The 26,722-nt window shown below is 41.7% G+C and overlaps 1 protein-coding gene across 1 annotated transcript in view; it reads left to right on the top strand.

The window, feature by feature from the left end:
* BRD10 (bromodomain containing 10) overlaps positions 1-26,722 on the top strand; it is a 119,068-nt gene that overhangs the window by 54,438 nt on the left and 37,908 nt on the right. The window contains exons 3-5 of the mRNA XM_073542650.1: positions 9,491-10,893; positions 11,450-11,514; positions 21,864-21,953. Of these exons, the coding sequence (XP_073398751.1) occupies positions 9,491-10,893; positions 11,450-11,514; positions 21,864-21,953 (1,558 nt within the window). The remainder of the gene's footprint in view (positions 1-9,490; positions 10,894-11,449; positions 11,515-21,863; positions 21,954-26,722) is intronic.

The following is a 26,722-nucleotide window of genomic DNA, read 5'->3' as shown; positions in this document are numbered from 1 at the left end:
TTTTTTTCTTCCCGTGAAGTTTTGTTTTGAGTGAGGTTTCAAATGAGATGTCACAGGAGGGATAGCCTTGCAGTCTCTTCTAGGCAGCTTCTATCAGCGAGGGTCACTGAAGTTATTGGCAGCAGTGACTGAAGCTGCTTTCACTTCTCCATCACCCCCTGAAACACGATATCAACAGGGGATGATGGTGACAGAAGCTGTGGTAAGTTTCAGAGGGAGTGATAAAAAGCTGCAGAGAAGTGACAAGAATAAGCACAAATAGGGAGAATGGTAGGGAATTTTATAATAAAACTTACTGCAAAAGTGGTTATAGCTTAAAGATCAATACCTAGGATGCCATTAGGCTATATGCACACAGTGCGTTTTTGATGTGTTTTCACAGTGTTTTTTCCGCACGGAAATGGGCCAAAAATGCTATGGAATCCTTATGCAAGCTAATTCAATGCCAATCCTGAAGTGTTGTGCACATGATCAGTAAAATTTCTTAAGGGTATGTTCACACAGTCAGTAAACACTGCATGTTGGATGCTGCGTACTTCCACAGCAGACAGATGTTACAGCATAGTGGATCCACTATAAACTATGCGTGCACCGACACCCGCGGCTTACCTGCGGAGACGTACATGCGGCTCGTCTTTCCGGACCGCAACATGTCAGTTTATCTTGTGAACACTCGCGTCTCCGCAAGATAAATATCACCCATACAATATATTGGACGCTCTGATTCTGTACAGTTCAATGAACACATGCGGAATTGCCTGCGTTCAAAAGCATGCAGCGCTTTTGACACAGCGGACATGTGCTGCTTCCAAAGTGCTGACGATTACTGACTGTGGGAACTTAGCCTGAGTATTTGCAGTGTGTTTTGTTTTTTGTTTTTTTTTGCAGCATGTCAATTCTTTGAGCGTTCCTGCAGCGTTTTTCAAATCTGCAGCAAAAAGGCAGGTATAAAAATGTTTGCGGATTTGCTGAGTTTTTGATTGTCTTACCATTGGCTGCTTATGGTGTTTCCCACACTGTCATCTATGTGACAGCATGGGAAACACAGGCGCGGTGCTTCTTATCGGCAGTAATGCTACTGCCGGTAAGACCATCTCTCTGAGTGTTGCGGGGTTATGCTATCAGATGTCAGTAAAATTGCATGCAGATTCAAATAAAAATAAAAACCCATTGTACTCACCTAACACCAAATCCCCATTGCCATCATCTCCTAGAAAAAATGTAAAATAATAAACCAACGTAGTCCATGTAATCTCGAGTGTCCCACGGCGATATCGCGTGTACAGAACTTTCTCACGCAGCAGTGGTGCCGTAAGGGAGATCACCAGAGCTGATGAACTCTCTCACTGCAGCTCAGTGCAATACACTGCGGGAGCGATTACCTCCTGTCAGTGTATCGCTGGCTGTCTTTGAGCGCAAAGTGATCAGAATCGTCGTGGGACATTATGGATTATTTTCCCGGCGGACAGGTGAGGAATATTGTGGTTTATTATTTTATTTTAGTTGCTGGGGACATTGGCTTTGGTGGATTAGGTGTTCGGTAAGTATGGTTTAATTAACATTCTTTAAAGGAGTCTGTGTCATTATTTCAAATAAAGTACTTTATTCTGGGTGTCTATGTTTTTATACAATATCACTATGGGGTTACTGATGGATAGGTGTCTTATAGATGCCTCTTCATTACTAACCTGTGCGCTTGATGTCACCTGACAATACAAAGGTGACATCAATCCCACAAATATTAACCCAACTTGCCACCGCTACAGGGTAAGTGGGAAGAATGAGGCGATGTGCCTTTTCTGGAGCTGTTGAGAGCTGATGTATTTAGTCTGGGGGGGCAATATCCATGACACCTTCCTAAGCTTTTAATATCAGCCTGCAGCTGTCTGCCTAGCCTTTGCTGGTTAGATTTTATAGGGGGATCTTATGTCAGTTTTTTTCTAGGGTCTCCCTGTAAACTAGTCAGTAAAGGCTAAGCTAACACCCGTGAGCTTATATTAATAGCATGGGAACCTTTATGGCTTGTAAGGTAGCGCTTGTCATTCAGGTTGGGGATACTCGCTTTGCAGCCAAATAACTAGATCCGGCACGGGTTTTCATAAAAACATCAACAGTCCCTGTGGTTTATTCAGGCATCATAAACCAAAGCAACAGAAAGTTCATATCAAACAGCATAGCGTCCATGACAGAGCTCCACTCTGTTATCCCTGTAGTCACACAGGTTATGCAATGTCCAATACGCAGGCTCTCTAGCCTCACAGTTATCTCACCCCGTCAGGGTTACCTTCTCATAGCTGCTTCTCAGTCCTGACGTTCATTCCCCCTCCTGGGAACTCTCAGACATATGCAGCCATTATCCACAGCCTCTCCACGTGCTGTCAGGAAGGCAGCCACGTCAGCCCAGGCGAGACCTTCCATACGGACCAACCGGGTCCAAGCATTCACTCATGTGACCTACCCTGGCCACCTTATATGGTCCGTAGCTACATCCACCGGATCACATGGCTATGACCTCATCACAGGTCCTTCAATCATTCACACACATATACTTTACTATGGCGTTCTATACACCCGCCCCTAAGTGGGTCTGTAGGTGATTGGTGAGACGGGTGGGATCAATCACCTGAAGGCTTCTCCCTAAGACATTAGTACGGAAGATCAGCTCTGCTGATCAGCACATAATCAAGCCGTCATCCCAAGGCTACCCATCTTGGGATACACAACGATCCTTTAGCACCCTACTCCTGTTACCACTCTGGACATGGCTATCCGTCCGTCCTGGGACACCTAGACAGCGCCCCCTAGCGGACACAGTGGTCACTACACAACAGTCTATATTGGCTCATTTTCAGAATATTAACATCAGCCCTGAGCCGCCGTCTTTCCCTCTGCTGGTTATTAAAATTACACGGGAGCAAATGCAATATTTTTCCATTTTTTTCTTTAACCCCTTTACCCCCAAGGGTGGTTTACACGTTCATGACGGGGCCAATTTTTACAATTCTGACTACTGTCCCTTTATGAACTCTGAAACGGTTCGATGAATCCCGGTGATTCTTACATTGTTTTCTTGTGACATATTGTACTTCATGTTAGTGGTAAAATTTCATTTAAATAACTTGCGTTTATTTGTGAAAAAAACAGAAATTTGGTGAAAATTTTGAAAATTTCGCAATTTTCCAACTTTGAAATTTTATGCCCTTAAATCACAGAGATATGGCACACAAAAAACTTAATAAGTAACATTTCACATGTTTACTTTACATCAGCACAATTTTGGAACCAACATTTTTTTTGTTAGGAAGTTATAAGGGTTAAAAGTTGACCAGCGATTTCTCATTTTTACAACACCATTTTATTTTTATGGACCACATCACATTTGAAGTCACTTTGAGGGGTCTATATGATAGAAAATACCCAAAAGTGACACCATTCTAAAAACTGCACCCCTCAAGGTGCTCAAAAACACATTCAAGAAGTTTATTAACCCTTCAGGTGCTTCACAGGAATTTTCTGAATGTTTAAAAAAAATGAACATTTAACTTTTTTTCACAAAAAAATTACTTCAGGACCATTTTTTTTTATTTTACCAAGGGTAACAGGAGAAATTGGACTTCAAAAGTTATTGTGCAATTTCTCCTGAGTACGCTGATACCTGATATGTGGGGGGGGGACCACTGTTTCGGCGCATGTCAGAGCTCAGAAGAGAAGGAGTGCCGTGTGACTTTTTCAATGCAAAATTGGCTGGAATTCAGATCAGACGGCATGTCACATTTGGAGAGCCCCTGATGTGCCTAAACAGTGGAAACCCCCCACAAGTGACCCCATTTTGAAAACTAGACCCCCCCAAGAAACTTATCTAGATATGTGGTGAGAACTTCGAACCCACAAGGGCTTCACAGAAGTTTATAACGTACAGCCGTACATTTAAAAAGTCATATTTTTTCCACAAAAATGATCTTTTCACCCTCAATTTTTATTTTTCCCAAGGGTAACAGGACCCCAAAAGTTATTGTGCAATTTGTCCTGAGTACGCTGATACCCAATATGTGGGGGTAAACCACTATTTGGGTGCATGGCAGAGCTCGGAAGGGAAGCAGCGCCATTTGACTTTCATGGCTGGAATTGAGATCGGACGCCATGTCGCGTTTGGAAAGCCCCCCCCCACAAATGACACCAATTTGGAAACTAGACCCCCCAAGGAACTTATCTAGATGTGTGGTGAGCACTTTGAACCCCCCCAGTGCTTCACAGAAGTTTATAACACCCGGGCGTGAAAATAAAAAAATCATATTTTTTCCACAAGCATGATCTTTTAGTCCCTAATTTTTTGTATTTTCCCAAGGGTACCAGGAGAAATTGGACCCCAAAAGTTGTTGTCAGTGCTTCACAGACGTTTATAACACCCAGGCGTGAAAATAAAAAAATCATATTTTTTCCACAAGCATGATCTTTTAGTCCCTAATTTTTTGTATTTTCCCAAGGGTACCAGGAGAAATTGGACCCCAACAGTTGTTGTCCAATTTGTCCTGAGTACGCTGATACCCCATATGTGGGAGAAAACTACTGTATGGGCACACGTCGGGGCTCGGAAGGGAAGTAGTGACGTTTTGGAATGCAGACTTTGATGGAATGGTCTGCGGGTGTCATGTTGCCTTTGGAGAGCCCCTGATGTACCTAAACAGTGGAAACCCCCCACAAGTGACCCCATTTTGGAAACTAGACCCCCTAAGGAACTTATCTAGATGTGTGGTGAGCACTTTGAACCCCCCAGTGCTCCACAGAAGTTTATAACGCCCGGGCGTGAAAATAAAAAAATATTTTTTTTCCACAAAAATGATGTTTTTGCCCCCAATTTTTTATTTTCCTAAGGGTAACAGGAGAAATTGGAACCCAAAAGTTGTTTTGCAATTTGACCTGAGTAGGCTGATATCCCATATGTGGGGGTAAACCACTGTTTGGGCGCATAGCAGAACTTGGAAGGGAAGGAGCACCGTTTGACTTTTTCAACGCAGAATTGGCTGGAATTGAGATCAGACGCCATGTTGCGTATGGAGAGCACCTGATGTGCCCAAACAGTGGAAACCACCCAATTTTAACTCCAACCCTAACCCCAACACACCCCTAACCCTATACCTAACCCTAACGGGAAAATGCAAATAAATACATTTTTTTAATTTTATTATTTTTCCCTAACTAAGGGGGTGATAATGGGGGGTTTGATTTACTATTTATGGCGGGTTTTTATGTTTGGCAGCTGTCATATGCTAAAAGACGCTTTTTATTGTAAAAATAGTTTTTGCATCACCACATTTTGAGAGCTATAATTTTTCCATATTTTGACCCACCGAGTCATGTGAGGTCTTATTTTTTGTGGGACGGGTTGACGTTTCTATTGGTACCATTTTCGGGCATGTGACTTTTTTGATCGCTTTTTATTCCGATTTTTGGGACTCAGAATGAACAAAAACCAGCATTTCATGAATTTCTTTTAGGAGATGCATTTACACCGTTCCGCGTGCGGTAAAATTGATAAGGCGGTTTTATTCTTCGGGTCAGTACGATTACAACGATACCTCATTTATGTCTTTTTTTTATGTTTTGGCGCTTTTATGCAATAAAAACAATTTTATATAAAAAATAATTGTTTTTGCATCGCTTTTTTCTGCGAGCTATAACTTTTTTATTTTTTCGCTGATGACGCTGTGTGGCAGCTCGTTTTTTGCGGGACAAGATAACGTTTTCAGCGGTACCATGGTTATTTATATGCGTCTTTTTGTTCGGCGGTATGATAATAAAGCATTATTTTTTGCTTTGTTTTTTATTTTTTAAGGGGTTCGCTAAAGGGGTTAACTAATGGGACAGTTTTATAGGGCGGGTCGTTACGGACACGGTGATACTAAATATGTGTACTTTTATTGTTTGGTTTTTTTTATTTCCAAAAAATGAATTTATTAGGGAATATTTTTTTTTTTTATTTATTTAGCGATTTTTTTGTAAATTATTTTTACACTTTTTTTTTTAACTTTATTACAATGTCCCAGGGGGGACATAACTGTCATGTGACAAATCGCTGTGACAGATCAGTGATCTGTCACAGACACTGCTGGAGGCTTCCTCATGCCGGTGCTCTGCAGGCATGAGGAAGCCGACTCCCTGCAGGCCCCCAAAGGTCCCGCCGCCATTTTTGATCTGGGGACCTGCAGGGAAGGAGGCCCTCGGAGCAGCGCAGCACATCGCGCTGCTCCGGGAGGCTCAGGGAAGCACGGAGGAAGCCCCCTCCCTGCCGATGCTTCCCTAAACCCCCAGTACACTGCGATCGCATTTGATCGCAGTGTTCCAGTGGTTAACGTGTCGGGGGCGGTCCGTGACCGCCCCTGACACATACTGCTGGGTGTCAGCTGTGATAATCAGCTGACACCCGGCCGCGATCAGTGGCGCTCACGACGTGAGCGCCGCTGTTCGCTATGACGTACTATCCCGTCCATGGGCATAGAGGCCCGGGTCCCATGGACGGGATAGTATGTCAGATGTCAGAAAGGGGTTAAAATTAACAGTTGCTGTCTGGTTGCAGCCTATGTACGTTAATTCTGTTAACACTCCTACATAGGTTGGTGACAATGTGTGTGTTTGTGTTTATTTATCGGCTTAGTAATTAGGGTGTCAGGCTGACACCTTTTCATTGCTAAGCCTAGGGCTAGGTGTCAATGACTGCTTCTGACACTAAAGGCCCCTTTACACATAAGGATGTCCCAGCGATCCCACCAAGGATCCGACATGGATGGGATCGCTGGGACATCGTTAGGCTAATTGCTGGTGAGGTGTCACATAGACAGCCCCTCCAGCGATCAGGACCAGTGAGCATGCTGGTATCTAAGGTAAACAGCGGGTTTCTAAGAGCCATGCGGCTCTTGGATACCCGCTGTTTACCCTGGAAACCAGCGTGCACACTGGTATCTAAGGTAAACAGCGGGTAACTAAGAGTCGCGTGACTCTTGGATACCCGCTGTTTACCTTAGATACCAGCTTGCAGCGTCGCTGATCGTTGGTCTCCCGCTGCCACACGCAGCGATGCGTGCTGGCCAGCGGGAGACCAACGATCAAAAAATGGCCCAGGACGATCCTGCACGATCAGCGATACCCGGCAGGGGGGCCGTTCCCTGATGTGTTTCACACACAGCGATGTCACTGGCGAGAACGCTGTGACGTCACAAAATCAGCGATCTCGCTAGCGAATCTCGCTGTATGTGACGGGGCCTTTAGCCCTAATCCCATTACCCTGATGCCACACTGCATCAGCATGAAGAAAGGGACGCTGAACCAAGAAATTACTCACAAAACATTTTTTTTTAAATATCTTTATTTACTCAAAAAAGCCTTCATTGCTGTACAAAAACACATACAAAAACACATGTTTTTGCCGCAGCGGTTTTCCTGCCAGGAGATGCCGAAACCTTGCAGAAATTTCTGCAAGCAAATACTCAATGTGCACACACAGCCTTATAAAAACACTTATATTACAATTATACTGGCAACTTCTTCTTTAGCATTGGGATTGCTAGAAATCAGGCATGGCATGGCAAATGCAGTGCTGTAATAATAAGGATAACTCCTGCAGTCAGGCCATGGCCATTTTCCATGTTATCGTTTTTTCCTCCCCTACTTCCAAAAGCCATAACCTTGTATTTACCATGTGCACTATATGGTAAAACTGACCTTGCAGTATGATTTCCCAGGTCAATACGAGTATGTAGATACCAAACATGTATAGCTTTTATTTTTTATATTTTTTTAACAAAAAAAAATGTGCGTTTTGTCACCATTATCAGAGACAATTAGCGTTTCCATTTGTTTCAGATTTGGGGCTGAGTCATGGCTTATTTTTTGCGCCCTGAGTTGATGTTTTTATTGAAACTTTTTCGGTTAGATACGATTTTGATCAGTTCATTTTGGAATGTCACAGCGGCGAAGAAAATGTAATTCTGGTGTTTCTAATTTAATTTTTTTTTGTGATAGGACAGTTCTGCAGAGATACCAAATGTGTATTTTTGTTTTCAATGGGTGAAGAAGTGGGTAATTTGAACTTTCGTGGGGATGTTTGTAATTTTTTTTTTATTTATTGACTTCAATAGTCCTCCGTCTAAAGTTCACAGGAATATCGTAATGACAAGCACTGGCTCGCACAACAACCCATCAGTGCCCCATGATGATTTCACAGGGGCTCCGATGGGCGAAATGTATTATGCACTTCCTGGGGAATGTGTTAAATCCCGTTGTCAGATTGACAACGGCGTTTAACTGGTTAACAACCAGGAGCGGAGCTCCAATCCACTCACAGCTGTTAAAGGCACAGGACAGCTGATTTGTGACATAGGCCTGCATCAAAGTCAGGCACACGATATATGATGTAAACATACATCATATGTTGTGATGGGGTTAATTTTTTTTTCTTATATGCACACTTTCATATCATCACACATTTTGGGCAACAAGGACAATTTTCCTTTCAATTCTGATTAATAATGTCTATTGCCTTTTATATAGGACTAGCTGAAGAGCCCGGCGCTGCCTGGGCATAGTAACTAACTGTGGTTAGTTATAGCAAATTATAGTTATCCTCCATCCCATAGTCCCTTGTCCATATACCCATCATACATATCCGCGATCCCATAGGCCCGTGCCCATATACCCATCATACATATCCTCCATCCCATAGTCCCATGCCCATATACCCATCACACATCCTCCATCCCATAGTCCCGTGCCCATATACCCATCATACATATCCGCCATCCCATAGTCCCGTGCCCATATACCCGTCACACATATCCTCCATCCCGTAGTCCAGTGCCAATATACCCATCACACATCCTCCATCCCATAGTCCCGTGCCCATATACCCATCATACATATCCTCCATCCCATAGTCCAGTGCCCTTATACCCATCACACATCCTCCATTCCATAGTCAACCATTATGACATCATAATGAGCGGCAGGGCTTGCAACCTATGATGACATCAGCGTCGCCATGGCAACTATTGTGACATCATAATGAGGGGCTTGACGCCCACACACTGTTTCCCCAGTATGTAGTTAGGGGCATTATGACATCATAATGAGGGGCGGAGCTTGACACACACACACTTTTTCCCCAGTATGTAGACAGGGGCAAAATTGTTTGGTGAATTGGAACGCGTGGGGTTAAAATTTCGCCCCACAACATAGCTTAGGACGCTCTCAGGGTCCAGACGTGTGGCTGTAGCTGCGACGGTGCGGATGCCAATCCCGGACATACACACACACACACACACACACACACACACACACATACATACACTTGAGCTTTATATATTAGATTGGTAAAAATCCTAAGCTACTAAGTAGCTTCATTTAAGCGTGAGAGTTTAAAACTGATTTTGCTTTCCATTTAGTATAGGTGTAGGACCTATGCATGCTTTTTTTGGTTATTTTGTTCTTTATCGTTTAGAATTAAGGAACAAGAGAAGAAAGAAGCAGAGGAAGCCAACTTGAAGGAAATGGATGAGTGGGATAAAGGTCTCTTAGCTCTTGCAGCACCTTCATCAATGGAGACAATGTGGGAAATACCAGCTATAGGTCATTTTCTTTGCTTGGCTCAGCAGATCTTAAACCTGCCTGAAATAGTGTTTTATGAACTGGAGCGGTGCTTATTGATGCCTCAGTGTAATGTGTTTTTGGCAAAGATAATGACTTCACTATTAAGCCCTCCACATCGCAGACTAACTTTACATCGACGCCCCAACCTTTCATACAGAGCCTGGGAAACTGCACTTAGGCAAAAGGTTCAGCAGTGGTATACTGTTATAGGTCAAGCTGAAAATCCTGACCGTTGCGCTGAGAAGCTTGGGCTTTGCCCTCAGTTTTTTAAAACTTTAGGTGAAGTTAATCCACTTGAACATAAAACATTTCACGAGTTAACATTTTACCAGAAAGTATGGTTACTAAAAGGTCTTTGTGATTTTGTCTATGAAACACAAAGCGAAGTACAAGATGCTGTGCTTGGGCAGCCAATTCATGAATGCAGAGAGGTAATTCTAGGTTATGATACCCAGGAAAATGCTTACATTCATTTTCCCCAGTTTTGTGGCGCAGATGTGCGAGTCTACAAACAGAGACCCTTTAAAGCCCCTGAATTTCCAATTCCATTGATTAAAATTAAAAGAACTCCACGTAGAAAATCGAGAAGGTCCAAATGCAAATACTCTAAAAAAAGGAATGGAATTTTAAAAAATGTTAAGGAAGTGGTATCTTCAACCTGCTCTACTAATTCAGAGAATTGCTGTGACTTTAAGCAAGAAAGTGGGAGCAACTGCAATAACCTATCTGACTGTGATCTGAAGCCAGACTGTGGGCATGAAGACAACAGTTGCCATTCCTGCAGTATAACTGTCTCTTGCAAAGAAAATGTAGAAAAGCCTGTTAGTCCTGGGGAGCTTCTGGGATATAGAGAACCTCTCAGTCCAGGAGAAATTAAAGTCCTTGAAAATGTAGGTAACTATTCCGAAGCAACCTTACTCAAGGCTGACACTAGCCCATTGAAAGAAAATGCACTTAAAACGTATCAAGTCCATATGAATAGCAACCACACTGACAATACTGAAGTTATTTGCCACAGGGTAGCAATGGACATTATCTTAGACCATCCTCTACTAAACCATAAAAAACGATGTCTCAATAAGTTGCGCGTAAAGCAGAAGAAGAAAAAGAAAAAATTAAAGGATCTCCAAAATGAAAGCACACAGGGTAAATGTCAAAATTTCAAAACGCATTCAATCAGATCTCTTAAATCTGAAATGTTTAGTAAATTATATCTAAACAAAAAGCAAGCCAAGCACAAGAAGCACAAGCCTGGTGAGTACCATACTATATGAATTATTTACTTCACGCACAATAGATTTCCATCAGTCCACAGATCTTTGGTCTAGGAATCCTAAAAAATACAACAAAAGCACCTATGCACAAATGGTAGCACTTTGCTTAACTCTTTCTGTCCACAGCATATGTGAGCAAGAAAAAAATATATTGAGTGAACATCCAGGAGTTTAGCATTGATGATTATTCTTGTACCTTGGTGTCTCCAAGACAGTCCATGCGGCATCATTAACATAAAAGCCATCCAAGATGTATAAATCTTAATTAAGTATATAATGCCAGTATTATTAATATAGTAACATGCTGCAGATGCTCCCAGACTGAATCTGTATTAAGACACGCGAATAGTGTAAATTAGCCATTGGTAATTGCTTTTAACTCCTTTATTAACACAACTAAAAAGTTTACTGGTTATTTATTTTTTTAACACCTGCTCAAAAAGGATCTCTTCACTGTACAATAAGCATTGATCTGAACTTGTCATTCATCAGATTTGTCCATGGTCTCTTACAAAGCTATGTTTGATTTTTGGAAGGAAAGAAAATGGTGATTATGAAGAAGAAAGTGTCTGCAGCTTCACAATCTTCTCCTGAATTCCAGGTAACTGATTTTCTTCAGTTTACAAAGGACTGAACCCTTATCAGCTACAAAGGGGTCATAAAGTAACGGCAAGTAGTTTGCCAGAGCCTCTATTCATTGCATGGTGATTTTCAGTAGATATTTCCATTCTGTGTGTGTCAAAATTCAAAAAAAGGCTTCATATGGGTATGTCATTACTATGTCACTGCACAGGCGCCACCCCTTCTGATGAAACAAACTCGAGGAAATGACAGCGCCTGCGCAGCAGACACAGGTCGCTGAAGGAAGAGTGAACTGTCAATCAATGACCGGAGGTTGGCGGTGAGAGGCGAAGTACAGCAAAGCTGGTGAATGAAGGGCCAGCCCTGATGCACTTGAAAATAAAAACTTCAAAAATGCTGGTGTCCGCTCTATATGAGAGCTGACACCTTGCAGCAATGCCCGTGATCGGTGCTAGCACCAATCGTGGGCATTTAATCACTTGTGCAGGGCATTGCAGAGGGAGGGAGCTCTCTCTGTGCTCCCATCGGCACATCACAGTTGTGATTGCGTTGCACCGATGCTCTTCATGGTGACCACGGGTTGAAAGATTGCGGCCGGGTCACCCAGGGACGGTGGTCTGCCAGCTTGTACTCAATGCAGGAGTTGACATGCCTCCTCCCTGTGTCTGAGATGCTGATCTAATGCTCTGCAATTCAAAAGAATTGTAGAGTATTAGATAAGCGATTTTCTCAGTGGACAATTGATGTCCCATCCTGGGACAATGTAACAAAGTTAAAAAAAAAAAAAAAAGAGAACAAAAAAATATACCAATAAGTACATTTATTTATGAATAAACAAAAATTACATGTTTGGTATTGCTGTGTCTGAAACGACCCGCCCTATAAAACTGTTACACTAGTTAACCCCTTTAGTGAACAGCGTTAAAAAGAAAAAATAAACGAGGCAAAAAACTATGCTTCATCATACCGTTGAACAAAAAGTGCAATAAAACGCATACAAAAAGATGAATGTAAATAAAAATGGTATCTCTGAAAACGTCATATTGTCCCTCATAAAACAAGCCATCATACAGCTCAATCAGCAGAAAATAAGTTATAGTTCTCAGAATAAAGCGATGCAAAAATAATTATTTTTCCATAAAAAAGTTTTTATTGCGTAAAAACGGCAACACATAAAAAAAAGATAAATATCGTATCGCTGTAATCGTACTGTTCCGAAGAATAAAGCGGCCTTATCATTTTTACTGCCTGCGGAACAGCATAAAAAAAGCCCCAAAAAGCTCATTTCTAAATTAGCCGTATGGCTAAACAGTACTGTATAGCCACATATGGGGTAATTCTACATTCATCAGAAATTGAGACAAATATTTGTTACATTTTTACTCGTTTTCCAGTGGGAAAATGTAAAATCTGGGGCAAAAACTAAATTTTGATGGTAAAAATGTAATTTGTTTTTTCTTTATGCCAAATGGTATAAAATACCGTGACACACGTGTGGTGTCAATATCATCACCGTACCCCTAGATTAATTCATTGAGAAGTGTAGTTTGTAAAACGGAGTCACTTATGGGGGGTTCTGCTGTTTTGGGACCTCAGGGTCTCTGCCAATGTTTCCTGGCACCCCCTAAACCATTGCAGAAAAATCTGCACTGTAATATGGTGCTCCTTCCCTTTCTGAGCTTTAGCACTGTGCCTCAAAAGTAGTTTTTGACCACGTATGATGTATTGGTGTACTCAAAAGAAATTGCACAATAATTTTTGAGGTCCATTTTTTCCTGTTACCCTTGTGAAAATAAAATAAAAATTGGATAAAAGATTTGTGTGGAAACTACCGTATGTTTTTTTTTTTTTTTTTTTTTTCTTAACTCTTCACGGCTCAATGTTTATAAAATTCTAGTATTTTCCAAATAGAAAAAGGTCGCACTCTGCGGGATAGTTGTGAATATTCATTGACACATAATTACATGTCACGTCGAGGATGCGATAGTGAGAGTGTCAAATGGCTGACAACGGCCGTTTCGCGCTACTCAAGCGCTTCCACGGGTTTATAAAATTTTGTAAAGCACCTGGGGGTTCAAGGTGCTCACCACACATCTAAATGCATTCCTTGAGGGGTCTAGTTTTCAAAATGTGGTCATTTGTGGGGATTTTCACTCTTTAGATACATCAGGAGCTCTCCAAATGCAACATGGCGTGCGCTAATAATTTCAGCAAATTTTGCATTTAAAAGTCAAAGAAGTCTCCTTCTTTTCCAAGCTCTGCCTTGTGCCCAAACAAGGGTTACCCGCTACATTTGGGGGTATCTGCATGCTCAGGAGAAATTGTGCAACAATTTTCTCCTGTTATCCTTGCAAAAAAAAAAAACTGGGTCTAAAGTAAAATATTTTTGAAAAAAGTTAGTTCATTTTCACCTTCCACTTTCCATTAATTCCTGTTTTCAACACCATGAGGGTTCAGTTTTTAGAATGGTGGTCCCTTTAAATAAAAAAGTTTTGTAAATTTTTGTGGACAATAGAGAAATCACAGGTCAACTTTTAACCTTTGTAACTTCCTAATAGAATCATAGAATCGTAGAGTTGGAAGGGACCTCCTGGGCCATCTGGTCCAACCCCCTGCTCAAAGCAGGATTCGCTAAATCATCCCAGTCAGATGTCTGTCCAGCCTCTGTTTGAAGACTTCCATTGAAGGAGAACTCACCACTTCTCGTGGCAGCCTGTTCCACTCATTGATCACTCTAACTGTCAAAAAGTTTTTTCTAATATCTAATCTGTGTCTCCTCCCATTCAGTTTCATCCCATTGCTTCTAGTCTTTCCTTGTGCAAATGAGAATAAAGTTGATCCTTCTACAATGTGACAGCCCTTTAGATATTTGTAGACAGCTATTAAGTCTCCTCTCAGTCTTCTCTTTTGCAAACTAAACATTCCCAAATCCTGCAACCTTTCCTCATAAGACAGGGTTTGCAGACCGGTCACCATTCTGGTCGCTCTTTTCTGAACTTGCTCCAGTTTGTTGATGTCTTTTTTAAAATGTGGTGCCCAAAACTGGACACAATATTCCAGATGAGGTCTGACCAAAGAGGAGTAGAGGGAAATAATGACTTCACGTGATCTAGACTGTATGCTTCTGTTAATACATCCTAGAATTGCATTTGCCTTTTTTGCTGCTGCATTACACTGTTGACTCATATTCAGTCTGTGATCTATTAGTATACCCAAGTCTTTTTCACATGTGCTGTCACTTAGCCCTATTCCTCCCATTCTATATATGCTTTTTCCATTTTTATTGCCCAGATGTAGTACTTTGCATTTCTCCCTGTTAAAAACCATTCTGTTAGTTGCTGCCCACTTCTCCAGTTTATTTAAATCTTTTTGAATCCTCTCTCTCTCTTCTCTAGTATTAGCTATCCCTCCTAGCTTTGTGTCATCAGCAAATTTAATCAGTTTACCCTCAATTCCTTCATCTAAATCGTTGATAAAGATGTTGAACAATACAGGGCCCAGGACAGAGCCCTGTGGTACCCCACTTGAGACATTCTTCCAACTGGATGTGCAGCCATTTATGACCACTCTTTGGGTCCGATCGCTAAGCCAGTTATGAATCCACCTAACAGTTGCCTTGTCCATTCCATACTTAATCATTTTTTCAATAAGGATTGTATGAGAGACTTTGTCAAATGCTTTGCTGAAGTCAAGATATACTATATCTACAGCATTTCCTTGATCCACCCAATCAGTGATACCGTCATAGAAGGAAATTAAGTTAGTCTGACATGACTTATTAGTTACAAACCCATGCTGACTCTGTTTAATCACTTTATTCTTATCCAGGTATTGACATACATGTTGTTTAATAATTTGTTCAAAGATCTTTCCTGGTATAGAAGTCAGGAAAACCAGTCAGTAATAAGTCAGTAATAAAAAAAAATAAGTTTTAGAAATTGTGCTGATGTAAAGTATACATGTGGGAAATGTGATTCATTAACTATTTTGTGGCATAACTCTGATTTAAGGGCATAAAGATTAAAATTTTGAAAATTCCTAAATTTTCCAAATTTCCAATATTTTCACAAATGCATGTCATAGAAGAAATGATACCACTATTATGAAGTACAATACAGTTAGGTCCATATATATTTGGACAGTGACAACATTTTTCTAATTTTGGTTCTAGACATTACCACAATGAATTTTAAACAAAACAATTCAGATGCAGTAGAAGTTCAAACTTTCAGCTTTCATTTGAGGGTATCCACATAAAACTTGGATGAAGGATTTAGGAGTTTCAGCTCCTTAATATGTGTCAACCTGTTTTTAAAGGGACCAAAAGTAATTGGACAGATTAAATATTTGTAAATAAAATGTTCATTTCTAGTACTTGGTTGAAAACCCTTTGTTGGCAATGACTGCCTGAAGTCTTGAACTCATGGACATACCAGACGCTGTGTTTCCTCCTTTTTGATGCTCTGCCAGGGCTTCACTGCGGTGCTTTTCAGTTGCTGTTTGTTTGTGGGCCTTTCTGTCTGAAGTTTAGTCTTTAACAAGTGAAATGTATGCTCAATTGGGTTGAGATCAGGTGACTGACTTGGCCATTCAAGAATATTCCACTTCTTTGTTTAATAAACTCCTGGGTTGCTTTGGCGTTATGTTTTGGGTCATTGTCCATCTGTAGTATGAAACGACGACCAATCAGTTTGTCTGCCTTTGTCTGGATCTGAGCACACAGTATGGCTCTGAATACCTCAGAATTCATTTGGCTGCTTCTGTCCTGTGTCACATCATCAATAAACACTAGTGACCCAGTGCCACTGGCAGCCATGCATCCCCAAGCCATCACACTGCCTCCACCGTGTTTTACAGATGATGTGGTATGCTTTGGATCATGAGCTGTGCCACGCCTTCGCCATACTTTTCTCTTTCCATCATTCTGGTAGCGGTTGATCTTGGTTTCATCTGTCCAAAGAACGTTCTTCCAGAACTGTGCTGGCTTTTTTAGATGTTTTTTAGCAAAGTCCAGTCTAGCCTTTTGATTCTTGATGCTTATGAGTGGCTTGCACCGTGCAGTGAACCCTCTGTATTTACTTTCATGCAGTCGTCTCTTTATGGTAGGTTTGGATATTGATACGCCTACCTCCTGGAGAGTGTTGTTCACTTGGTTGGCTGTTGTGAAGGGGTTTCTCTTCACCATGGAGACTATTCTGCGATCATCCACCTCTGTTGTCTTATGAGTTCACCAGTGCTTGCTTTCTTTCTCAGGATGTACCAAACTGTAGATTTTGCCACTCCTAATGTTGTAGCAATTTCTCGGATGGGTTTTTTCTGTTTTTGCAGCTTAAGGATGGCTTGTTACACCTGCATGGAGAGCTCCTTTGACCGCATGTTTCCTTCACTGCAAAACCTACCAAATGCAAGCACCACACCTCAAATCAACTCCAGGCCTTTTATCTGCTTAATTGAGAATAACATAACTAAGGGATTGCCCACACCTGTCCATGAAATAGCCTTGGAGTCAATTGTCCAATTACTTTGGTCCCTTTAAAAACAGGGAGGCACATGGTAAGGAGCTGAAACTCCTAAACCCTTCATCCAATATTAATGTGGATACCCTCAAATGAAAGCTGAAAGTGTGAACTTCATCTGCATCTGAATTGTTTTGTTTAAAATTCATTGTGGTAATGTCTAGAACCAAAATTAGAAAAATGTTGTCTCTGTCCAAATATATATGGACCTAACTGTATGTCAGGAGAAATCAGTCTCATAATCAATGGGATACGTTGAAGCATTCCAGAATTATTACCTCAAAGTGTTACTGTGGTCAGAATTGTAAAATTTGGCCTGGTCATGAAGGTGAAAACAGACTTTGGGGTGAAGGGAATTTGAATAACTCCTCGTTCTTCACCCTTTACGTATGCAAGGAGGTATTGATTCCCAAATCAGTTTCCAGAATATACACCAATTGGCATCTAGTACACTGCCAGGAACACTTTAACTCCCTTCCCGAAATGCACCCAACACATACGGCGCATGTCAGGTCACCTTTGTGGGCTCCGGCGCTAAGCCCACATCTTTTCCGGCACATGTCAGCTGAATTGAACAGCTAGCATGTGCTCCTAACAACCGCTGGTGGAATCGTGATTCACCCACAGCTGTTAACCTGTTAAATGCCGCTGTCAATCCCTGACAGCGGCATTTAACATAATCGCACCAGAAGCACATCATTTCAAGATTGAAATAATAAATAAATAGTAAAATAATGACACAAAACATGGTACATCTGTCTTATTGTAGAATGAAAAATCATCTTTTCAGGAGAGTAAAAACATTATACGAATCCTGTGAGATTCAGTAGCTGAACTAGAGCGGGTGCAGAGAAGAGTGACCAAGGTTATTAGAGCACTGGGGGGTCTGCAATACCAAGACAAGTTATTACACTTGGTGTTATTTAGTTTGGAAAAATGAAGGCTTAGGCTAGGTTCACATTGCGTTAAAGCAGTCCGTTCAACGCGTAGTGTTGATGGACTGCGTTAACGCTATTAGCATAACGCCATCGCGTTAAGCTATACCGCTAGCGCAGGTGCTTCATCTGTGCTAGCGGTGACGGACCTCCGAACGCTGCAGACCGCGTCCGAGGGTCCGTCACAGAATGACGGCACATCGCTAGCGCATGCCGATTTATGGCATGCTCTAGCCATGCGCTCCTAATAGAAGTGAATGGCAGCGTTAACGGATTGCGTTACACCGCGTTATGCCACGTTGTAGCGCAATCTGTTAAACGGACTGCCTGAACGCAGTGTGAACCCAGCCTTAGGGGTGACCTTACTTTAACCCCTTTAACCCCAAGGGTGGTTTCCACGTTAATGACTGGGCCAGTTTTTACAATTCTGACCACTGTCCGTTTATGAGGTAATAACTCTGGAACGCTTCCATGGGTGCCGGTGATTCTGACATTGTTTTCTCATGACATATTGTACTTCATGTTAGTGGTAAAATTTCATTCATATAACTTGCGTTTATTTGTGAAAAAAACAGAAATTTTGCGAAAATTTTGAAAATTTCGCAATTTTCCAACTTTCAATTTTTATACCCTTAAATCACAGAGATATGGCACACAAAAAACTTAATAAATAACATTTCCCACATGTTTACTTTACATCAGCACAATTTTGGAAACAAAATTTTCCTTTTGTTAGGAAGTTAAAAGTTGACCAACGATTTCTCATTTTTACAACACCATTTTTTTTCTTAGGGACCACATCACATTTGAAGTCACTTTGAGGGGTCTATATGATAGAAAATACCCAAAAGTGACACCATTCTAAAAACTGCACCCTTACGGTACTCAAAACCACATTCAAGAAGTTTATTAACCCTTCAGGTGCTTCACAAGAATTTTTTGAATGTTTAAAAAAAATGAACATTTAACTTTTTTCACAAAAAATTTACTTCAGGTCCAATTTTTTTTTATTTTACCAAGGGTAAAAGGAGAAATTGGACCATAAAAGTTATTGTGCACTTTGTCCTCAATACCCCCATATGTGGGTGTAAACCACTGTTTGGGGGCATGGCAGAGCTCGGAAGGGAATGAGCGCCGATTGACTTTTTCAACGCAGAATTGGCTTGACGCCATATCGCATTTGGAAAGCCCCTGATGATGTGCCTGAACAGTGGAAACCTCCCACAAATGACATCATTTTGTAAACTAGACCCCCCAAGAAACTTATTTAGATGTGTGGTGAGAACTTCGAACCCCCAAGGGCTTCACAGAAGTTTATAATGTACAGCTGTAAAATAAAAAAAATCATATTTTTTCCACAAAAATGATCTTTTCACCCCCAATTTTTATTTTCCCAAGGAAAATAGGACCCCACAAGTTATTGTGCAATTTGTCCTGAGTACGCTGATACCCCATATGTGGGGGTAAAACACTGTTTGGGCGCATGGCAGAGCTCAGAAGGGAAGGAGCGCCGTTTGACGCAAAATTGGCTGGAATTGAGATTTGGCGCCATGTCGCGTTTGGAGAGCCCCTGATATGCCTAAACTGTGGAAACTCCACACAAGTGACCCCATTTTGGAAACTAGACCCCCCAAGAAACTTATCTAGATGTGTGGTGAGCACTTTGAACCCCCAAGTGCTTCACACAAGTTTATAAAGCCCGGGCGTGAGAATAAAAAAATCATATTTTTTCCACAAACATGATCTTTTAGTCCCCAATTTTTATATTTTCCCAAGGGTAACAGGAGAAATTGGACCCCAAATGTTGTTGTCCAATTTGTCCTGAGTATGCGGATACCTCTTATGTGGGAGAAAACTACTGTATGGGCACGCGTCGGGGCTCGGAAGGGAAGTAGTGACGTTTTGGAATGCAGACTTTGATGGAATGGTCTGCGGGTGTCATGTCACGTTTTGAGAGCCCCTCATGTGCCTACACTGTGGAAACCCACTACAAGTGACCCCATTTTGGGAACTAGACCACCCAAGAAACTTATCTAGATGTGTGGTGAGGACTTTGAACCCCCAAGTGCTTCACAGAAGTTTATAACGTAGAGCTATAAAAATAAAAAAAATCATATTTTTTTCCACAAAAATGATTTTTTGGCCCCAATTTTTTGTTTTCCCAAGGGTTACAGGAGAAATTCGACCCCAAAAGTTGTTGTGCAATTTGCCTGAGTATGCTGATACCATATATGTGGGGGTAAACCAATGTTTGGGCGCATGGCAGAGCTTGAAAGGGAAGGAGCACCGTTTGACTTTTTCAACGCAGAATTGTCTGGAATTGAGATTAGACACCATGTTGCGTTTGGAGAGCCTCTGATGTGCGTAAACAGTGGAAACCCCCCAATTCTAACTCCCACACTAACCCCAACACACCCCTAACCCTAGTCTTAACCCTAGCCCTAATGGGAAAATGTGCTGATGTAAAGTAGACATGTGGAAAATGTTATTTATTAACTATTTTGGGTGACAAAACGCTCTGATTTAGGGGCATAAAAATTAAAAGTTTGAAAGTTGTGAAATTTTGTAAATTTTTGCCAAATTTACATTTTATTTTTTTACAAATAAACAAGAAATTTTGAAGAAATTTTACTACTATCATAAAATACAATATGTCACGAAAAAACAATCTCAGAATCAGTGGGATATGTTGAAGCGTTCCAGAGTTACAGTATAACCACATAAAGTGACTAATCAGATTTCAAAATTAAGGCCTGGACATTAATCTACAAAGTGGTTTGGTCCTTAAGGGGTTAATGTTGCCAATAATATATCCGATTGCCGGAGAGCTTAGCTTCTAAAGCTGAAGTTCAGAAATGGAAGCAAAATAGACATTGTAATATTAGAAATGATACAGTAAGGTTAAACTTTGGTAATTGTGTGGCTGTATAGTACAGGGGTGGGGAACCTCATGCACACGGGCTGATTATGGCTCTCAATGACCTTTTATCCGGCCTCAAGGCAGATTCCCTGGGATCGCATTGCTTGGACAGGCAGCTGAATTTTGACTGCCACCAGTTCATTAATTTCTTCTTGCTCTATGAACACACGCATTGTTCACTACTGAACCCTGAGGCGCGAGCAATGAAAGATTACGTCCTGACACCTGCGTCAGGATGTAGTTTATGGGCGGTGTTAACACGTGATTTGTACGGGCCACGAGGGATGGTATAAGTATCCAAATGGCCCGTGGCAGAAAAAAATATTCCCCACCCCTGCTGTAGTACATTACTGATAGAGATGATAATTATACATGTAACCAAACGGATAAGTGTGGCCTCTCCAACATTGCCATAGTTGTATGGTAGAGGATAGGGGCTGAAGTGGAGCTAACAGTAAGACTAAGGTCAGACTCAAAATCAAATGAAACTAGTTCAAATATCTTACAAAGCAGGCTCCTCTTCAAATATATCTGTTGGATTCAACATCATTCAAGCATGCTGGGTGCTACAGAAACTCGAGGAAGGTTGGCGTTGGGAAGTTGTTGCCGCCAGCAGGTTATCACCGTTGGATCATAGAGAGGTAAGTAACACTCGATATGTTTGAAACAAATTTTTAACTTGTAATGCCTATATAAAGAGGTTTGGTAGTTTTGATACCAGTCACTAGATGTCAGTACAGCACATAATTTCTTGGTCTGTAAGGCATGCTATCGATTAATGTAGTTTATGCTCCCCGGTTACATAGGGTTGACACAGTTTACAGCATCGTAGTGAGAATGTATTCATATAGCTTTCTGAAGGCATTCTGGGAAAGTATAATGGAAAGCAAAGTCAATTATGCTGCGAATGTTTTTGTATAGTTAGTGAAATGACTGTACCCTGAGTAAATATGTGCAAACAGCAAAATCCTAATTAACCAAACACTTTTATTTTCAGCTTGTCTGCACAAATCTTCATGAAATCAGGGAATTAATTAAGAAAATAGAGGGAGAGCTGAAGTGTATGGAAAACAACAAAAAGAAGTCGGTAAGGCTGTCTATTACTATTTCAACTTAGGTTAAAACTGAAGGCTCCCATCTACAATACAGTCATGAACGAAAATGTTGGCACCCTTGAAATTGTTCCATTAAATAAAGTATTAATAATTATTGCAATTACATGTTTTATTACACACAGAGGAAATAAATGTGTGTATTGGACAACCTTTTGGAATAAATAACTACAGTGGGTATGGAAAGTATTCAGACCCCTTTAAATTTTAAAGTCTTTGTTTCATTGCAGCCATTTGATACACTCAAAAAAGTTCATTGTTTTCTCATTAATGTACCCTCTGCACCCCATCTTGGCTGAAAAAAAAACAGAAGTGTAAAAAATTTTGCAAATTTATTAAAAAAGAAAAACTGGAAAATCACATGGTCATAAGTATTCAGACCCTTTGCTCAGTATTGAGTAGAAGCACCCTTTTGAGCTAGTAAAGCCATGAGTCTTCTTGGGAATGATGCAACAAGTTTTTCATACCTGGATTTGGGGATCCTCTGCCATTCTTCATGGCATATCCTCTCCAGTTCCGTCAGGTTGGATCTTGAGTGTTGGTGGACAGCTATTTTCAGGTCTCTTCAGAGATGCTCAATTGAGTTTAGGTCAGGGCTCTGGCTGGGCAAGTCAAGAATGGTCACAGAGTTATTCTGAAGCCACACCTTTGTTATTTTAACTGTGTGCATAGGGTCATTGTCTTGTTGGAAGGTAAACCTTCAGCAAAGTCTGAGGTCCAGTGGACTCTGGAAGAGGTTTTCATCCAGGATATCTCTGTACTTGGCCGCATTCATGTTTCCTTCAATTGCAACCAGTCATCCTGTCCCTGCAGGTGAAAAACACCCCCACTAGCATGATGCTGCCACCACCATGTTTCACTGTTGGGATTTTATTTGGCAGGTGATGAACAGTGCCTTGTTTTCTCCACAAATACCACTTAGAATTATCACCAAAAAGTTCTATCTTCGTCTCATCAGACCAGAGAATCTTATTTCTCATAGTTTGGGAGTCCTTCATGTGTTTTTTAGTAAACTCTATGCGGGCTATCATATGTCTGGCACTGAGGAGAGGCTTCCGTCAGGCCACTCTGCCATAAAGACCCGACTGGTTGAGGGCTGCAGTGATAGTTGACTTTGTGGAACTTTCTCCCATCTCCCTATTGCATCTGTGGCGCTCAGCCACAGTGATCTTGGGTTCTTCTTTACCTCTCTCACCCAGGCTCTCTCCCACAATTGCTCAGTGTGGCTGGACGGCCAGGTCTAGGAAGGCTTTTGGTGGTCCCAAACTTCTTTCATTTAAGAATCATGGAGGTCCCTGTGCTCTTAGAAACCCTGAGAACTGCAGAAATTCTTTTGTAACCTTGGCCAGATGTGTGCCTTACTACTATTCTGTCTCTGAGCTCCTTTGCCAGTTTCTTTGAACTCATGATTCCCATTTGGTCTGACATGCAATGTGAGCTGTGAGGTCTTATTTAGACAGGTGTGTGCCTTTACAAATCAAGTCCTATCAGTTTAATTAAACACAGCTGGGCTCCAATGAAGGAGTAGAACCATCTCAAGGAGGATCACAAGTAATTGGACAGCATGTGACTTAAATATGAGTGTCTGAGCAAAGGGTCTGCATACTTATGACCATGTGATATTTCAGTTTTTCTGTTTTAATAAATTTGCAAAAATGTCTACATTTCTGTTTTTTTCAGTCAAGATGGAGTACAGAGTGTACATTAACCCCTTTACCCCCCGAGGGTAGGTTTCACGTTAATGACCGGGCCAATTTTTACAATTCTAACCACTGTCGATTTGTGAGGTAATAACTCTGGAACGCTTCAACGGATCTTGTCGATTCTGAGACTGTTTTTTCGTGACATATTGCACTTTACGTTAGTGGTAAAATTTCTTCGATATTACTTCCGTTTATTTATGAAAAAACGGAAATATTGCGAAAATTTAGCAATTTTCAAACTTTGAATTTTTATGCCCTTAAAACAGAGAAATATTTCACACAAAATGGTTAATAAATAACATTTTCCACATATTTACTTTAGATCAGGACAATTTTGGAAACAAAATTTTTTTTTTTTGTTAGGCCGTTATAAGGGTTAAAAGTTGACCAGCGATTTCTCATTTTTTCAACAAAATTTACAAAACCATTTTTTTTTTAGGGATCACCTCACATTTGAAGTCATTTTGAGGGGTCTATATGGCAGAAAATACCCAAAAGTGACACCATTCTAAAAACTGCACCCCTAAAGCTGATCAAAACCACATTCAAGAAGTTTATTAACCCTTCACGTATTTCACAGGAGCAGAAGCAACGTGAAAGGAAAAAAAAAAATGAACATTTAACTTTTTAGTCACAAAAATGATTTTTTTAGCAACAATTTTTTTTATTTTCACAAGGGTAAAAGGAGAAAATGGACAGATAAAGTTGTGCAATTTCTCCTGAGTACGCCGATACTCCGTATGTGGGGAAACCCACTGTTTAGGTGCACGGCTTGGAAAGGAAGGAGCGCCGTTTGACTTTTTCAAACCAAAATTGGCTGGAATTGAGATCAAACACCATGTCGCGTTTGGAGAGTCCCTGATATGCCTAAAAAGTGGAAACCCCCCCCCACAAGTGACCCGATTTTGGAAATTAGACCACCCAAGGAACTTATCTAGATGTGTGGTGAGTACTTTGAACCCCCAAGTGTTTCACACAAGTTTATAACGTAGAGCCCTGAAAATAAAAAATCATATATTTTTTCCACAAACATGATTTTTAGTCCTCAAATTTTTATTTTCCCAAGGGTAACAGGAGAAATTGGACCCCAAAAGTTGTCTAATTTGTCCTGAGAACGCTGATACCCATATGAGGGGGAAAACCTCTGTTTGGGCGCACGGCAGAGCTCGGAAGTGAAAAAGCGCCGTTTAACTTTTTCAAACTAAAATTCACTGGAATTGAGATCGGATGCCATGTTGCATTTGGAGAGTTCCTGATGTGCCTAAAATGTAAAAAAAGAAAACACAAGTGACCCCATTTTTGAAACTAGACCCCCCCCCCCCCAAGGAACTTATCTTGGTTAAAAGAAGAGATTGGACCTCCAATTGTCCAATTTGTCCTGAGTACGCTGATATCCCATATGTGGGAGAAAACTACTGTTTGGGCACACGCCGGGGCTCGGAAGGGAAGTAGTGACGTTTTGGAATGCAGACTTTGATGGAATGGTGTGACGTCCGTCTGCGAGTCTGGGCTGCAGTGAGACAGCACCTCGAACAACCCCAATACCCTTTACCCCTATACAAGGATCTGGATTTACAGCAGGGCCCAGGAGGTAGCTGTCTGAATAAGAGCAGCGGACCAGAGCAGGATGGTCGCCAGAAAGGGGTTAAAAAACGGGACCAAAAGCGTAGTCAGGAGTCCAAGTCTAAACCAGGCGGGCAGCAGAGGTACAAAAATGGCAGACAGTAGCATCAAATCCAGGCCAAGGTCAGAGTCATAAACCAGGAGGGAGGCAGAGGTACAAAATCGTCAGGCAGGAGCAGAGTCAGAAATCCAGGCAAAGGTCAGAATCAAAGATAGCAAATAACAAACTAGCACACTGGGGAAACCAAGACTATATCTGGCGGCCTGCAAGACCAGCCCCGAGGTATTTGAGGGATCAGATCATCCCTGACAGGTTCACGGTCTGATGACGTCATTAGGACCGCCCCCAGGAGCAGGCCAGATGGTGATGCACCAACCCCTTCATGACCGACAGATGCCTGCGGAGGAGCCTCCTCCCTGTTATCAGTACACATGGGCGGACCATGGCGCATCACAGTGGTCGAGGCAGGAACAGCCTTCCCCGAGTTTGACCGTGATATGACAGTCCGGCGCCTCCCAGAGGCCGAGACCGGAATAGCAGAGCTCGGGTCTGACGGCGACATGCCAGTCTAGTGCCTCCTAGTGGCCGAAGCAAGAACAACAGTCCCTGTATCCGATGGCGACGTGACAAATGGTCTGCGGGCATCATATTCCGTTTGCAGAGCCCCTGATGTGCCTAAACAGTAGAAACCCCCCCCCCAAGTGACCCCATTTTGGAATCTAGACCCCCCAATGAACTTATCTAGATGTGCCCCCTTTTTGGAACTAACCTACTGTTTCCTGTTATGTGAATTTAAGCAAATTAGTAGTGCATGGAGATGTGGTACAGTTTGAAGCAATCTTTCATACACAGGCGAGGTTTTTCTGGGCAGGTGTCGCATTGATAAATGGTGTCCTTGCATATTCCCCTTTTGTATCACACTTGGCACCATTTTTGCGGCTTACCTTTTTTTCAGTTGGCAGGACCCCCCCTTGGGAAATGCTGACCTGGTACGATACGAGCACCTTCAGTTCTGAGGCCCGCTCCTTCCTGAGTGCCAAATATCAGGGCTTTAACCACTACCTCCTGGAACTGAAGGTATGACGTATCTATGTGGCGTGCACATCGTGACAGCAGGAAAGCGTTGAGCATTGCCATTTGTACGATGTGCACGGCCAGATTTTTCTTACCACACCTTGGCCTTTCTCAAAGCACTGTACGGTTGGAGGAGTTGATCAGAGAGATCAACGCCCCCCATGTTTTTGTTGTACCCCAGTACATAGTCCGGTTTGCAGACCTGTGTAGAGGTACCTCGTACAATGCTGAGGGCGCTGCCATCACCCTTTATGGTAGTCAAGAGAAGGACATCCCTCTTGTCCTTGTACTTGACCTCCAGGAGGTGGTCGCTACATTGGGCTCTGCTGTCACCCCTTCTGAG

Source organism: Dendrobates tinctorius, unplaced genomic scaffold (assembly GCF_039654945.1).
Source record: "Dendrobates tinctorius isolate UK_male_01 unplaced genomic scaffold, ASM3965494v1 ptg000128l, whole genome shotgun sequence".
NCBI classification, from domain to species: Eukaryota; Metazoa; Chordata; class Amphibia; order Anura; family Dendrobatidae; genus Dendrobates; species Dendrobates tinctorius.
The sequence above is the reverse complement of the archived record's forward strand: the minus strand, read 5'-3'. Positions and strand labels throughout refer to the sequence as shown.